The sequence below is a fragment of the Anolis carolinensis genome, chromosome 5, assembly GCF_035594765.1.
Source record: "Anolis carolinensis isolate JA03-04 chromosome 5, rAnoCar3.1.pri, whole genome shotgun sequence".
Classification (NCBI taxonomy): Eukaryota; Metazoa; Chordata; class Lepidosauria; order Squamata; family Dactyloidae; genus Anolis; species Anolis carolinensis.
The window spans coordinates 1,180,514-1,195,381 of NC_085845.1; the positions used below are offsets into that span (position 1 = coordinate 1,180,514).

The window sequence follows — 14,868 nt, forward strand, 5'->3', positions numbered from 1 at the left end:
AGGGAAGGCTTTTGCGTTGTGTCGCCAAGTTTCGTATTTCTGGGGCGTTTAGTTGTGTTGTTATAGTCACGATGCGTTGTTGTGAGTTTTGTGGGTCCAGTGTGGTTTCGTGGTGTGATTGTGTTGTTACAACCGGGAGGGAAGGCTTTTGCGTTGTGTCGCCAAGTTTCGTATTTCTGGGGCGTTTAGTTGTGTTGTTATAGTCACGATGCGTTGTTGTGAGTTTTGTGGGTCCAGTGTGGTTTTGTGGTGTGATTGTGTTGTTACAACCGGGAGGCAAGGCTTTTGCGTTGTGTCGCCAAGTTTCGTATTTCTGGGGAGTTTAGTTGTGTTGTTATAGTCACGATGCGTTGTTGTGAGTTTTGTGGGTCCAGTGTGGTTTTGTGGTGTGATTGTGTTGTTACAACCGGGAGGCAAGGCTTTTGCGTTGTGTCGCCAAGTTTCGTATTTCTGGGGAGTTTAGTTGTGTTGTTATAGTCACGATGCGTTGTTGTGAGTTTTGTGGGTCCAGTGTGGTTTTGTGGTGTGATTGTGTTGTTACAACCGGGAGGCAAGGCTTTTGCGTTGTGTCGCCAAGTTTCGTATTTCTGGGATGTTTAGTTTTGTTGTTATAGTCACGATGCGTTGTTGTGAGTTTTGTGGGTCCAGTGTGGTTTTGTGGTGTGATTGTGTTGTTACAACCGGGAGGCAAGGCTTTTGCGTTGTGTCGCCAAGTTTCGTATTTCTGGGGCGTTTAGTTGTGTTGTTATAGTCACGATGCGTTGTTGTGAGTTTTGTGGGTCCAGTGTGGTTTCGTGGTGTGATTGTGTTGTTACAACCGGGAGGGAAGGCTTTTGCGTTGTGTCGCCAAGTTTCGTATTTCTGGGGCGTTTAGTTGTGTTGTTATAGTCACGATGCGTTGTTGTGAGTTTTGTGGGTCCAGTGTGGTTTTGTGGTGTGATTGTGTTGTTACAACCGGGAGGCAAGGCTTTTGCGTTGTGTCGCCAAGTTTCGTATTTCTGGGGAGTTTAGTTGTGTTGTTATAGTCACGATGCGTTGTTGTGAGTTTTGTGGGTCCAGTGTGGTTTTGTGGTGTGATTGTGTTGTTACAACCGGGAGGCAAGGCTTTTGCGTTGTGTCGCCAAGTTTCGTATTTCTGGGGAGTTTAGTTGTGTTGTTATAGTCACGATGCGTTGTTGTGAGTTTTGTGGGTCCAGTGTGGTTTTGTGGTGTGATTGTGTTGTTACAACCGGGAGGCAAGGCTTTTGCGTTGTGTCGCCAAGTTTCGTATTTCTGGGGAGTTTAGTTGTGTTGTTATAGTCACGATGCGTTGTTGTGAGTTTTGTGGGTCCAGTGTGGTTTCGTGGTGTGATTGTGTTGTTACAACCGGGAGGGAAGGCTTTTGTGTTGTGCCGCCAAGTTTCGTATTTCTGGGGCGTTTAGTTGTGTTGTTATAGTCACGATGCGTTGTTGTGAGTTTTGTGGGTCCAGTGTGGTTTCGTGGTGTGATTGTGTTGTTACAACCGGGAGGGAAGACTTTTGTGTTGTGTCGCCAAGTTTCGTATTTCTGGGGCGTTTAGTTGTGTTGTTATAGTCACGATGCGTTGTTGTGAGTTTTGTGGGTCCAGTGTGGTTTCGTGGTGTGATTGTGTTGTTACAACCGGGAGGGAAGACTTTTGTGTTGTGTCGCCAAGTTTCGTATTTCTGGGGCGTTTAGTTGTGTTGTTATAGTCACGATGCGTTGTTGTGAGTTTTGTGGGTCCAGTGTGGTTTTGTGGTGTGATTGTGTTGTTACAACCGGGAGGGAAGGCTTTTGCGTTGTGTTGCCAAGTTTCGTATTTCTAGGGCATTTAGTTGTGTTGTTATAGTCACGATGCATTGTTGTGAGTTTTGTGGGTCCAGTGTGGTTTTGTGGTGTGATTGTGTTGTTACAACCGGGAGGGAAGGCTTTTGCGTTGTGTTGCCAAGTTTCGTATTTCTGGGATGTTTAGTTTTGTTGTTATAGTCACTGCCCCCACAACTTTATCCTTTTATATACATAGATGATGATTATTATTAGTGATGGGATAGATATAAAAATGCCCCCCCCTCCGCCCCGTGCCTTTTGGGCGCGTCCACACAGGGGGACTGATGCGGTTTGAGCCCGCTCCCCCCCCCCACTTCCGGTCCGCCTCTCCATTGGCTGCCGGCTGCTCCGCTCTTTGGCGCTGTTATTTTTCGAATATCAAGAGAGGGGGCGTGGCGTGGGCGGGGCCTGGGCGCGGACCCCGCCCCTGGCCTTTAAAAGCGGCTGCTCCTTCCCGCGCCGGCTCATTTCGCGGGGCCTGCGTCTCCCTTCGCCCGGCCTTCTGCCGCTGCCGCTGCCGCTCGGGCCTGGAGGCTGGAGGGAGGGCCGGACCCGCGTCCTTTTGCTGTGTGTGTAGGAGAAGGAGAAGGAGAAGGAAGGCATGGACCCCCGGCGGGGCAGCGCCCTCCCGGGCCTCGGTTGGGGCCTCTCCCCGGTCGCCAGCCTCGCCCTCAACATGGACCGCCTGGCCGGCCTTGGAAGGTCAGAACCTCTCTCTCTCTCTATATATATATATATAAATATTTATTTCTGTCTCTATATAAATATATATTCTCTTTATAAATATATACAGTAGAGTCTCACTTATCCAAGCTAAACCGGCCGGCAGAAGCCTGGATAAGCGAATAGCTTGGATTATAAGGACTGATCAAGGAAAAGCCTATTGAACATCAAATTAGGTTATGATTTTACAAATTAAGCACCCAAACTTCATGTTATACAACAAATTTGACAGAAAAAGTAGTTCAATACGCAGTAATGTTATATTGTAATTACTGTATTTACGAATTTAGCACCAAAATATCACGATATATTGGAAACATTGATTACAAAAATGGCTCGGATAATCCAGAGGCTTGGATAAGCGAGGCTTGGATTAGTGAGACTCTACTGTATCTCTATCCCTCCAAATATAATCTCTCAATAAATACATATATATCATAATATCTATCTATCTATATCTCTAAATGTATATATACGTATATCAGTATATATATATCTAGATGTATATATATCAATCTCTCTATATAAATATATTCTCTCTCTCTGTATATATATATATATAAATGTGTATATATCAATCTCTGTATATATAAATATATTCTTTCTATCTCTAAATATATATCATAATATCTATCTATCTATATCTCTAAATGTATATCAATATATATATGTCTAAATGTGTATATATCGAACTCTCTATATAAATATATTCTGTCTCTATAAATATATCATAATATCTCTATATATCTGTATCTATAAATATGCTCTCTATCTCCCTCTATCTATATCATATTTATGTATATCTCAATATATCTATATATCAATCTCTGTATATATAAATGTTCTCTCCATGTCTACAAATATATATATCATAATATCTGTATATTTCTTTTTAAATATATATATATCTCAATCTCTGTTTATATAAATGTACTCTATCTCTCTATAAATCTGTATATATCATAATATCTATACCGTATATCTATATCTATATCTATATATATCTTTCAATCTCTCTCTATAAATATATTCTCTTTATCTCTCTATATATAGCTATATCTCATAATATATCTATATATCTCTAAATATATATATATATGTCAATCTCTATATAAATATATTCTTTTTCACTATAAATATATATATCCATATAACTATCTCTATAAATATATTCTCTAAATATCTATCTCTCTGTAAAACTCCCATTCTATATATATTTATATCTATAGCCTCTCTATTTTCTATCTCTGGGCCCTTCCACAAAGCACTATATATCCCGGAACATCAAGGTTGAATATCCCACAATATCTGCGTTGAACTGGGTTAACTTGAGTCCACACTGCCATATATCCCACTTCACAGCAGATAATGTGGGGTTTTATTCAGCTGTGTGGAAGGGGCCCACACTCAGAGATATATATTGATGGAGATTTCTCTCTGTTAATCTCTTTGTCTATCTCTCTCAATATACCTATTTATAAATATATATATTTAAACAATATTGATGCATCAATTCAATTAACAAACTTTTGCCATACAAGTCTTACCTCAATATACATTGTTCCAAAAGTCACTTTTTACCTTAATTGAGGCTTTAGATATTCCTTGCATGTGTATCTCTATAAATATATCTATGCATATATCTATAATTATATATATAGTTGTGTAACAATAACATAAAAATAGCAGTGTATTATTACCATTCATAATAATGGTGATAATACATTGCTATGGATATGTTATTGTTATTAATGTTAATAGGTTAGTATTTTTATTGTTATTATTTGGGAAAGGGGGTTACTCAACTTTCCTTTGGTCTTGTTATTATCCTACTATGCAACACGGTTTTTGTCTTCCTGGGTTATCAATGGCATTTCATAATTTTCTCTCTCCTAAAAACATGGGGAAGGGTTTACTAACCTGCCCAAAGTTTTGCAAGGAGGAACATCACCCTCCCAGAGCACATGTTGCTCTCGGTTTTTAATGACTGTCTCATGGTGGAGTCTCATTCAATTCAAACTAGGGCCCATCATCCACCATGCCTGCTTTGAACTGGGTTATCTGAGTCCACGTTGCCATATGGGTGGCCTCTTAAAGCAATTTCTAGACGTGTTGACACGGTAAAGCCCAGTGGTGCAGTAGGCCTACTCTAAATGGAGGCCATGCCATTCAGGCCTGAACATTCCCCCAAAAATGCACGCAGCTTTTGGAAGGGCAAGGGAATGCATGGAATGCTTGTTGGGGAAGGAAGCTTGCAATGGTATCAGCAGTCACAAATGGCATCTTAAAACTATATATATGTGTGTACATATAGCATATATGGTATGAATTGTATGCATATATTGCATGCATATTGGGATATAATATTTGTGTGTATATGTGTGTAGCATATACAATATGAATTGCATACATATATTGCATATATGTAACACATTTTATACATACAGTGCATGCATATAGGAATATCAGTATGTATATGTGTGTACAGCATATATGGTATGAGATAGGCATATATTGCATACATTTAGGAATATATTAGTATGTGTATATAGTATGGATTGTGTACATATATTGCATATATAATGCATTTTATACTTTCATTGCATTCATATTGGAATATTATATCGGCAAATGTGTATATATAGCATATACAACATGAATTGTATTCACATATTTATATATAGTGTATTATATACATAAATTGCATGCATATTGAAATATAATATCAGTATGTGCATATGTATACATGCATGCAATAAATGTGTGCAGTTTATACATAAACACACACATATATACACATACTAATGTTGCATCCCAATATACTTTGAAATCCTAAGAAAAGAACTGGCTGAAGTCCTCCCTCTGGTCCGGGCCTAGCTCCATTGGGTTTTGGGAAGGGAAGGGAAAAAAGAAGGACCTCGTGGTCAAGCCTAGATAACAAAGGGCTAAATTTTTCTTCTTCCTTTCTTTTCATTTCCCTTCCTTCCTTATTTCTTTCCTTTCCATGTGCTCCTGGGGACCTGGATTGAACTGGTCCAGAGCAAAGCATGGCGGTGTTTGCGCCAGTCTTGTGTGCAAGTATATAGTGCATGTAGTGCCTGGGATGTTAACAAAACGAAGGCTGAGACAGCGCTGTGTATCCCAGAGCTGTGACTGTATTGAACTCTATATAAGTCTCACCCTGATGTGACATTGAGTAGGGTCCGGCAATTGCGGCTAGAATGTGGGAGGAGAAGTGCATCGCTTTGTAATTCTGCATGTGTACAGTGGCAGTGAAGTTATTCCATTCTGTTCACACTAGGAAATGAACCCTGGGAGATGTAGTTTGCCAAGGTCTGGTAAATAGTGCCAGACCTCGCCGAACTGCAACTCCCAGAATCCCAGAGCATCGAATTACAACGGTGTCAAATGGCATGAGCCTTTCTCCAGTAAGGAGGCATGCTTAGTTTCAAAGGGACTTTGGGGTCCCTCTATATACTTTTGCAAGGGCATGGGCCAACTTGGGCCCTCCATGTGTTTTGGACTCCAACTCCCACCATTCCTAACAGCCTCAGGCCCTTTCCTTTCCCCCCTCGGCCGCTTAAGCTGGATTGTATAGATATAATGCATCTATGTGTGTTTTATGCATACATTGCATAATAACTTTATTTTTATACCCCGCCCCATCTCCCCAAGGGGACTTGGGGCGGCTTACATGGGGCCAAGCCCAGGCAACAAACAATATAAAACTCAGCAATAAAAAACAAATAAACAAATAAAATCACATATACCAATAAACAATAAACACACTTTGATAAAAAAAAACCAGGGTTGGCTCCTAAAAAGGGTAGTGGGCCAGAAAAGTGCAAATAGTGCATGCATATTAGAATGTAATATCAGTATGTGTTTGTTTGTGTGTAGCATATATGGTATGAATTGTATGCATATATTGCATGCATATAGGAATATAATAGTATGTATATGTATAGCATCTCTACTTCATATATATAGTGCATATAATAACACAGGGTCTATTCCCATCCCAATTTGCACTTCCAAGAATTTGCAGCACTTATCAGTCACCTTGTGTTTGCAATATTTATATGGTGTACCTTACCCAGTCTACTTTTACAACCTCTCCATTTTAATCCATGATTTTATTAGTTTTTGTCATTTATTTTTTATTGGGTAATGCTTAATTTTTTTATAATTGTGCCTGTCTCTTGTCTATTGTTGTGTTTTATATTGCTACTTGCTGTGGCAAAGTGGTGGTGGTGTTGGTTAAAAATTGTTGTGTAATTTTTATTGGACGTTATTTGCATTTTTTAATTAATTTTATTGTAAGTTATATTTTTATTTATTATATTTTATTATTTTCTTGTATTATTTTTAGTTATTTTCTGTTATTATAGTATTTTATTGTATCAATTTTTAGTGTTTTTTATTATTTTTTATTGGGTTGCTAGGAGACCAAGTGGGCGGAGCTTAGCACTCTAACTGGCAGCAATTGGATAAAAGCAATTATTCCTCTCCCTCTAATTAGGACTTTATTTTTCTTTTCTTTTTGTTGTATCAACCTAGAGCCGTGGATGATGGGTTGTGTTGTCAAATTTCGAGGTTGGGGGGCCTGTTGTTTTGTGGGTCGCCGTGATTCCATCACTCTTTTATATATATAGATTGTTTTTATTCGGGCTTGGCCCCATGTAAGCCGCCCTGAGTCCCCTTTGGGGAGATAGAGGCAGGATATAAATATAAAGTTGTTACTATTCTATACCCTGTTTCCCCGAAAATAAGACAGTGTCTTATATTAAATTTTGCTCCCAAAGATGTTCTAGGTCTTATTTTCAGGGGATGTCTTATTTTTCCACAAAGACAAATTCACATTTATGGTTGAATTTTTAAAAATGAAAATTTATTATCTACTGTACAGTAGTTGTCATCACAAAACAGCATAACCAAACTGTGAATCCTTTCAAGAATTTCTATATTATATTTTATTGCTATACTGTTTTAAAATTACTGTTTTAAATTTCTGTTTGTATGTGAATTTATGTTGTTGTTGGGCTTATCCCTGTGTAAGCTGCCCTGAGTCCCTTCTGGGAGATGGAGGTGGGATACAAGAATAAAGTTATTATTATTATATTATTATTATTATTTCTTGTTACTACCTTTATTTCCATGTACAACAATCTATGGTATGTACATTTACTGATCCCGCATGCTTCCAAACAAAAATTTTACTAGGTCTTACTTTCGAGGGAGGCCTTATATTTAGCAATTCAGCAAAACCTCTACTAGGTCTTATTTTCTGGGGATGTCTTATTTTCAGGGAAACAGGGTACATACATTGCATGCATATTGGAATATTATATAAGCATGTGTATGTCTCTCTGTGTGTATAGCATTTAGTACACGGAAGGAGTCCTTCTGTAGCTCCCTGTCCCAAAATCTTTGTTCTCTGGCCCTGTTTTTGACCCAGGAGAGAGCGAGAGAGGCCTTTTTGGGGGCTGCTGCTTTCCTGCAACACGAAACAGCACAGGAAAACTCATTTTGCAGCTGAAGAGGGTTTTGCATTCCTTGCATGGGCCTGGCGGGAGGAGCGCTATGTCCTTTCCTCGGGGGGAAGAAGAAGAAGAAGCAAGGCTTTGTTGGCTTTTTTAAAATAATGACAGGGTGCCCATCCCTGGCAAGGCAGCCGGACGTTGAGTTGCAAAGGAGGCCTCTGTTGCTCTTAGCAGGCCTGGGCCAAGTTGGGACTTCCCTCCAGGTGTTTTGGACTCCAACTCCCACCATTCCTAGCAGCCTCAGGCCCCTTCCTTTCCCCCCTCGGCCACTTAACATTAGTTCCACATTTAGTGCAACACAATGCTACGGAGCCCTGGGAGTTGTAGTTTGGCACTCTCTGTCAGAGAAGGCTCCAGACCTTGCAAAACTGCAACTCCTGTAGGTTCAAGTGACCTCCAAAGGGATCGAGGAAGGCTTTTGCAGGCATTCAGAGGACTGCTTGTATGCAATGTATAGTATAAAATACATTACATATACACATTAAATGTATACAAGTCATACTGTAGATGCTACATGCACATACTGATATAAGATTCCAATATGCATGCACTGTATGTATAAAATGCATTAAATATATATATATATATACCAGGGGTCCTCAAACTTTTTAAGCCGAGGGCCTGTCCACAATCCTTCAGACTGTTGAGGGGCCGGATTATCATTTGAGAAAAATACAAACAAATTCCGATGCACACTGCATATGTTTTATTTGTAGTGCTGCAACAACAACAACAAGAATAATAAAAGAACAATACAATATTTAAAAATAAAAACAATTTTAACCAACATACATTGATCAGGATTTCAATAGGAAGTGTGGTCCTGCTTCTGGCCAATGAGATAGTCAAGTTAATTAGGGTTGTTGTTGTTGTTGTTGTTGTTGTGTGCCTTCAAGTCATTTCAGACTTTGGGTGAGCCCAAGTCAAAAATGTATTTATTTATTTATTTATTTATTTATTATTTACTGCATTTATTTATTGCATTTGTATCACACCCTTCTCACCCCAAAGGGGATTCAGAGTGGCTTACAAATTATATGTACATACAATATATTATATTATTAGCATAGCACAATATTAGCATCATATATTACTATATTGAACTATACCACTATACTGTAATATTATTAGTAATCTTATATGTAATATAGAATATATAATTAATATTACTATATGGTATTATTATTAGTGTTATATTGTATTACATTATAATATTATTATCAATATTATATGTATATACAATATATTATATTATAAAACTGAGGGCGGGGGCCAGGTAAATGACCTTGGAGGGCCGCATCCGGCCCCCGGGCCTTAGTTTGGGGACCCCTGATATATACAGTAGAGTCTCACTTATCCAATATAAATGGGCCGGCAGAACGTTGGATAAACGAATATGTTGGATAATAAGGAGAGATTAAGGAAAACCCTATTAAACATCAAATTAGGTTATGATTTTACAAATTAAGCACCAAAACATCATGTTATACAACAAATTTGACAGAAAAAGTAGTTCAATACATAGTAATGCTATCTAGTAATGACTGTATTTAGGAATTTAGCACCAAAATATCATGATGTATTGAAAACATTGACTACAAAAATGTGTTGGATAATCCAGAACGTTGGATAAGCGAGTGTTGGATAAGTGAGACTCTACTGTATATATATAGATTCACATACAATATATGCACAAAATTCATACTATATATGCTACACACACATGTGTGGGTCGACTGGGCAGTGGGGATATCCAGTTGCCAACCCTGGATGGCGAAGCGCTACGCCCGTCTTCACTGGTAAAGAGTCTGGGAGTCCTCTTGGACCCTTTACTGACGATGGAGGCCCAGGACTCTGCCGTTAGCAAAACCGCCTTCTTTCACCTGCGGCAGGCTAGACGGCTGGCTCCTTATCTGTCCAGGGACAACCTGGCTACGGTGATCCAGGCCACGGTCATCTCAGGACTGGACTACTGTAACGCCCTTTACATTGGTCTTCCTGTGTCGGTGATCCGGAAGCTCAAATTGGTGCAAAATGCAGCTGCCCGGCTCCTTGCGGGAGTCCTGATGAGATGCCACATAACACCAATCTTACTGCAGCTGCACTGGATCACTTCCAAAGTGATGGTGCTTACCTTCAAGGCCTTAACATGGTCCGGGGCCAATGTACCTGAGGGACCGCCTCACCCCCTACCAACCCCAGAGATCCTTCCGTTCTGAGGACCAAGACCTGTTGGAAGTCCCCAGTTTTAAGACCTTGCGTCTAACAACAACCAGACGCAGAGCCTTTTCAGCAGTGGCCCCTTCTCTCTGGAACTCCTTGCCACCTGAAGTTCGTGCCTTGCGGGACTTGTCGGCCTTCCGCAGGGCATGTAAGACACACCTGTTTCGGCAGGCTTTTGAGTTCTGTTATTGATGTTTTTAAATTGTTTTACATTTTAGTCTGTTTTTGGAAGCCGCTCCGGGCCCTAGGGGAGTGGCGGCATCTAAGTTTGAAAAATAAATAAATAATATTCCAATATGCATGCGATGTATATATAAAATACATTATACCTATACAATTCATATTGTATATGCGATGCATGCATAGGAAGTTTAACACAATGCTGTGGAGCCCTGGGAGTTGTAGTTTGGCGCTCCTTGGCAGAGAAGGCTCCAGACCTTGCACATATATATACACACACTAATACATTTTTTTATGCATGCAGTATACACATGTAACTGGTACCGTATATGCTACACACACATATTATATTCCAGTATGCATGCAATGTATATATAAAATCGACTATACCTATACAATTCATAGTTGTATATGCGATGCACGCATAAGAAGTTTAACACAATACTATGGAGCCCTGGGAGTTTGTAGTTTGGCTTAAGCGGCTGAGGGGCAAAAGGAAAGGGCCTGAGGCTGTGAGGAATGGTGGGAGTTGCAGTCCAAAACACCTGGAGGGAGGGCCCAAGTTGGCCCGTGCCTGTCGTATACCTATTAAGTAACATTCGAAAGGTGAAACGAAACCAGCTTGCAGCAAAGCTGCCAATCCCCTGCAAAAGTGCACAAGGCAGAGAGGGAGCATGGAGAGAAGGTTGGATGATTAACTGTATAAATTCAAGGCGTGTGCCATTCGAAAACAAGAGGAAGAAATGCAATTTAAAAGAGTGCCCGCGTTTCCGCTTCTCTGCACAGCGGCTGCACAAAGGAGGAAGTTGGGTTTTGGTGACGCTAACGCACCAAGATGGAAGCGAGAATGAAAGAAAAGGTCACCAAGAAAGCACAGCCTCATTTTTGTCTGCAGGACGGGCTTGGATTGAACCCAGATCCCTTCTGCAGCCTGGGAAGAAGTTGCAGTTAATCAGGCCACTATTTTGTGCAACGTTTTTAATGCAAGCAGTCCCTAAGTTAATAACAAGATTGGTTTCAGTAGGTTTGTTCTTATGCTGAATTTGTACACAAAACAGGAACATTTTAAAGTATAACTCCAGCCATATGCGCACACATATATAATAATAATACAGCAGACAAAGAATCTATACAAGAAGACTGCACTACAAACTAGAGCTGACAGCTGACACAGCAAAACATTGCATGGAAAGTTCCTTGACAAAATTGAAGGAAAAGCTGATAAGGAGAAGACCTGGCTCTGGCTCACGAATGGGACCCTGAAGAAGGAGACAGAAGGCCTGATCCTTGCAGCCCAGGAGCAAGACATCAGGACAAAGGCCATTAATAATAATAATAATAATAATAATAATAATAGAAGACCTGGCTCTGGCTCACGAATGGGACCCTGAAGAAGGAGACAGAAGGCCTGATCCTTGCAGCCCAGGAGCAAGACATCAGGACAAAGGCCATTAATAATAATAATAATAATAATAATAATAATAGAAGACCTGGCTCTGGCTCATGAATGGGACCCTGAAGAAGGAGACAGAAGGCCTGATCCTTGCAGCCCAGGAGCAAGCCATCAGGACAAAGGCAATTAATAATAATAATAATAATAATAATAATAATAATAATAGAAGACCTGGCTCTGGCTCACGAATGGGACCCTGAAGAAGGAGACAGAAGGCCTAATCCTTGCAGCCCAGGAGCAAGACACCAGGACAAAGGCAATTAATAATAATAATAATAATAATAATAATAATAATAATAATAGAAGACCTGGCTCTGGCTCACGAATGGGACCCTGAAGAAGGAGACAGAAGGCCTGATCCTTGCAGCCCAAGAGCAAGACATCAGGACAAAGGCAATTAATAATAATAATAATAATAATAATAGAAGACCTGGCTCTGGCTCACGAATGGGACCCTGAAGAAGGAGACAGAAGGCCTGATCCTTGCAGCCCAGGAGCAAGACATCAGGACAAAGGCAATCAAGGCCAAGATCGAAAAATCAGCTGATGACCCAAAATGCAGACTGTGTTTATTGAAATACTGCAAAACAGCGAATCCGTGAAAAGCGAACTGCGAAGTAGTGAGGGAACACTGTAATGGCACTTCAGTCTTGGATCTTGGGGAGAGGGATAAAATTGTAATTGTGCAATACCTTGGGAGTATTAGTAACATGGGACTGAGAAAAATCTATGTTTGCATGCATGCATGCTTTGGATGGCCTAGGGAAGGGTTGACACCCCTATGATGTTTCCTTTGCTGCCGGTGCTCCTGTTCAGGAGATCCCACCTCACTTTCTTTCCCTGTGAGGCCTGGATTCTGAGAAATGTGGCTTTTTGAGCAAACAAAGATTGGAGTTAAAGCTCCAATGGATGGAGACCCCTTTTCCTCTTCTTTCCCCCCTTCTTTTTCCCCTAAAAGGAAGAGAAGGACAGGTGGAGAGATCTTCAGCCTTCTCTGCCCAAGGGGTTCCTAAGACCACTAGAAATATGTGTTTTCTGGTGGGTTTTGGTGACCTCTCTCAACCCGGCCCAGGGGTCCCGACCCCCAGGTTGAGAAACGCTGATCTAAAATATCAATGAACATGATAATAAAGTGATACTCTAATTCTGAACTTTCTTCTCTTGAAACATACTATGTTTTTAGTTCTGTTACAATTTCCTATCTATTTATGTATATTCTGTTTTGTTATTAGAATTTCCCTTCCCTTTTCTTGTGCCACCTTCATTCACCTGGACCAACTTGTCTTGCCTAATTTCCCCAAAATGTCATTGTTTCTGTTGCGGGTTTGTCCCCTTTCCTTCAATGAACATAAACTCAATACATTTACCCCATACATCCCAATAATACCTGTTTCCAAAGATCCCTTTTAGCTTTAATGTCACGAGTCAATTTATCGTTGAGCGCTGTATTCCAAACTTCCCTTTCGTTTTTCCACTTCTTTGCAATGACCAGCCTTGTAGCCATTAATAAACTAGACCCTCACGTTCCTTTTGTTGTTTTCCTTGCGGTTCCAGCAATTGCGAGACTCCGAAGCGGAAGAAGCGCCTGGGGATGGAGCTCAAGGCGGAGTGGTCCTCCCTGGACTCGGTCTCCTCCGAGTCTTCCCAGGATTCGGCCTACTCGGAGTCTGCCGATTCGGGTGAGTTGGTTGTCCCATGATGATGATGATGATGATGATGATGATGATGATGATGATGATAACTTTATTATTGTATGCAGCCTCCATCTCCCCGAAGGGCTCACATAGGGACAAGCCCCCCTTTCATCTACTTACCTATGAGATTTTATTTTATTTTGCAAAACTGAACTGCGAATGGTTCTTTGGGAGCTTCCTTGTTCCTGGCAGGACGTTCTGTTTTGAATGTCTCGACTTGCCTTGCAGAGCAAAGCAAGCAGGCATTAGGGTTTACAGAATTCCTCTTCTGTACCTTCAGGTTGACTCTGACGTATGGTTAAGGGGCCTGAGGCTGTTAGGAATGGTGGGAGTTGGAGTCCAAAACTCCCACTCCTAGCGGGAGGCTGGTTTCCAATGAACACCAGAGGTTCCTCCGGGAAAGAGCCGCTCATGATCACGGGGAGAAACTAGATTTCCTTTTCTCTCCCGCCTTCTTATCAAGACAAACAAGCCAGAGCTTGGAGAGGTTTCCCCTCCTATCAGCGTAGCTTTGATCTCTTAAGGCTTGGGTCAAGATGACTTCCAGGAAGCCTTCCAGGCTGGCCACGCTTGGCTCTTTCTCCCTTGGCCTCTCCATGCTTTCAATAGAGTTACAAGCTGGGTTGATGCAGGGAACGCCGTACCTGGGTTTCAGGAAGACCTTCCTTCCTTCAACAAGGTCCCTCATGACCTTCTGGCAAGGAAACGAGTCCAAGGAAACGAGTCTGGGAAAACATTGGTTAGATGGATCTGTAATTGGTTAAGCGGATGAACCCAGAGGGTGATTCTCCCCAAGGCTTCCTCTTCATCCTGGAAATAAATAATAATAATAACAATAACACTGGGTGCTGTGCCAAGAGATCTTAGCCGGCATTTGGAAACAATAGGCATTGACAAAATTACGATCTGCCAACTGCAAAAGGCCACCCTACTGGGATCTGCACGCATCATCCGAAAATACATCACACAGTCCTAGACACTTGGGAAGTGTTCGACTTGTGATTTTGTGATACGAAATCCAGCATATCTATCTTGTTTGCTGTGACATAATAATAATAATAATAATAATAATAATAATAATAATAATAATAATAATAATACATCACACAGTCCTAGGCACTTGGGAAGTGTTTGACTTGTGGTTTTGTGATACGAAATCCAGCATGTCTATCTTGTTTGCTGTGACATAATAATAATAATACATCACACAGTCCTAGACACTTGGGA

At 40.7% G+C, this 14,868-nt stretch overlaps 1 protein-coding gene across 2 annotated transcripts in view; it reads left to right on the top strand.

Annotated features, from left to right (window-relative positions):
- The first annotated feature begins 2,279 nt into the window (after nt 1–2,279).
- Nucleotides 2,280–14,868, top strand: part of cdc25b (cell division cycle 25B) — a 41,464-nt gene continuing 28,875 nt past the window's right edge. For both annotated transcript variants that reach the window (XR_010006255.1, XM_062980852.1), the window contains exons 1-2: nt 2,280–2,527; nt 13,502–13,626. Coding sequence is in view for 1 of the 2 variants with exons in the window: in XM_062980852.1 (XP_062836922.1) it covers nt 2,427–2,527; nt 13,502–13,626 (226 nt within the window). In the remaining variant the exon portion in view is untranslated. The remainder of the gene's footprint in view (nt 2,528–13,501; nt 13,627–14,868) is intronic.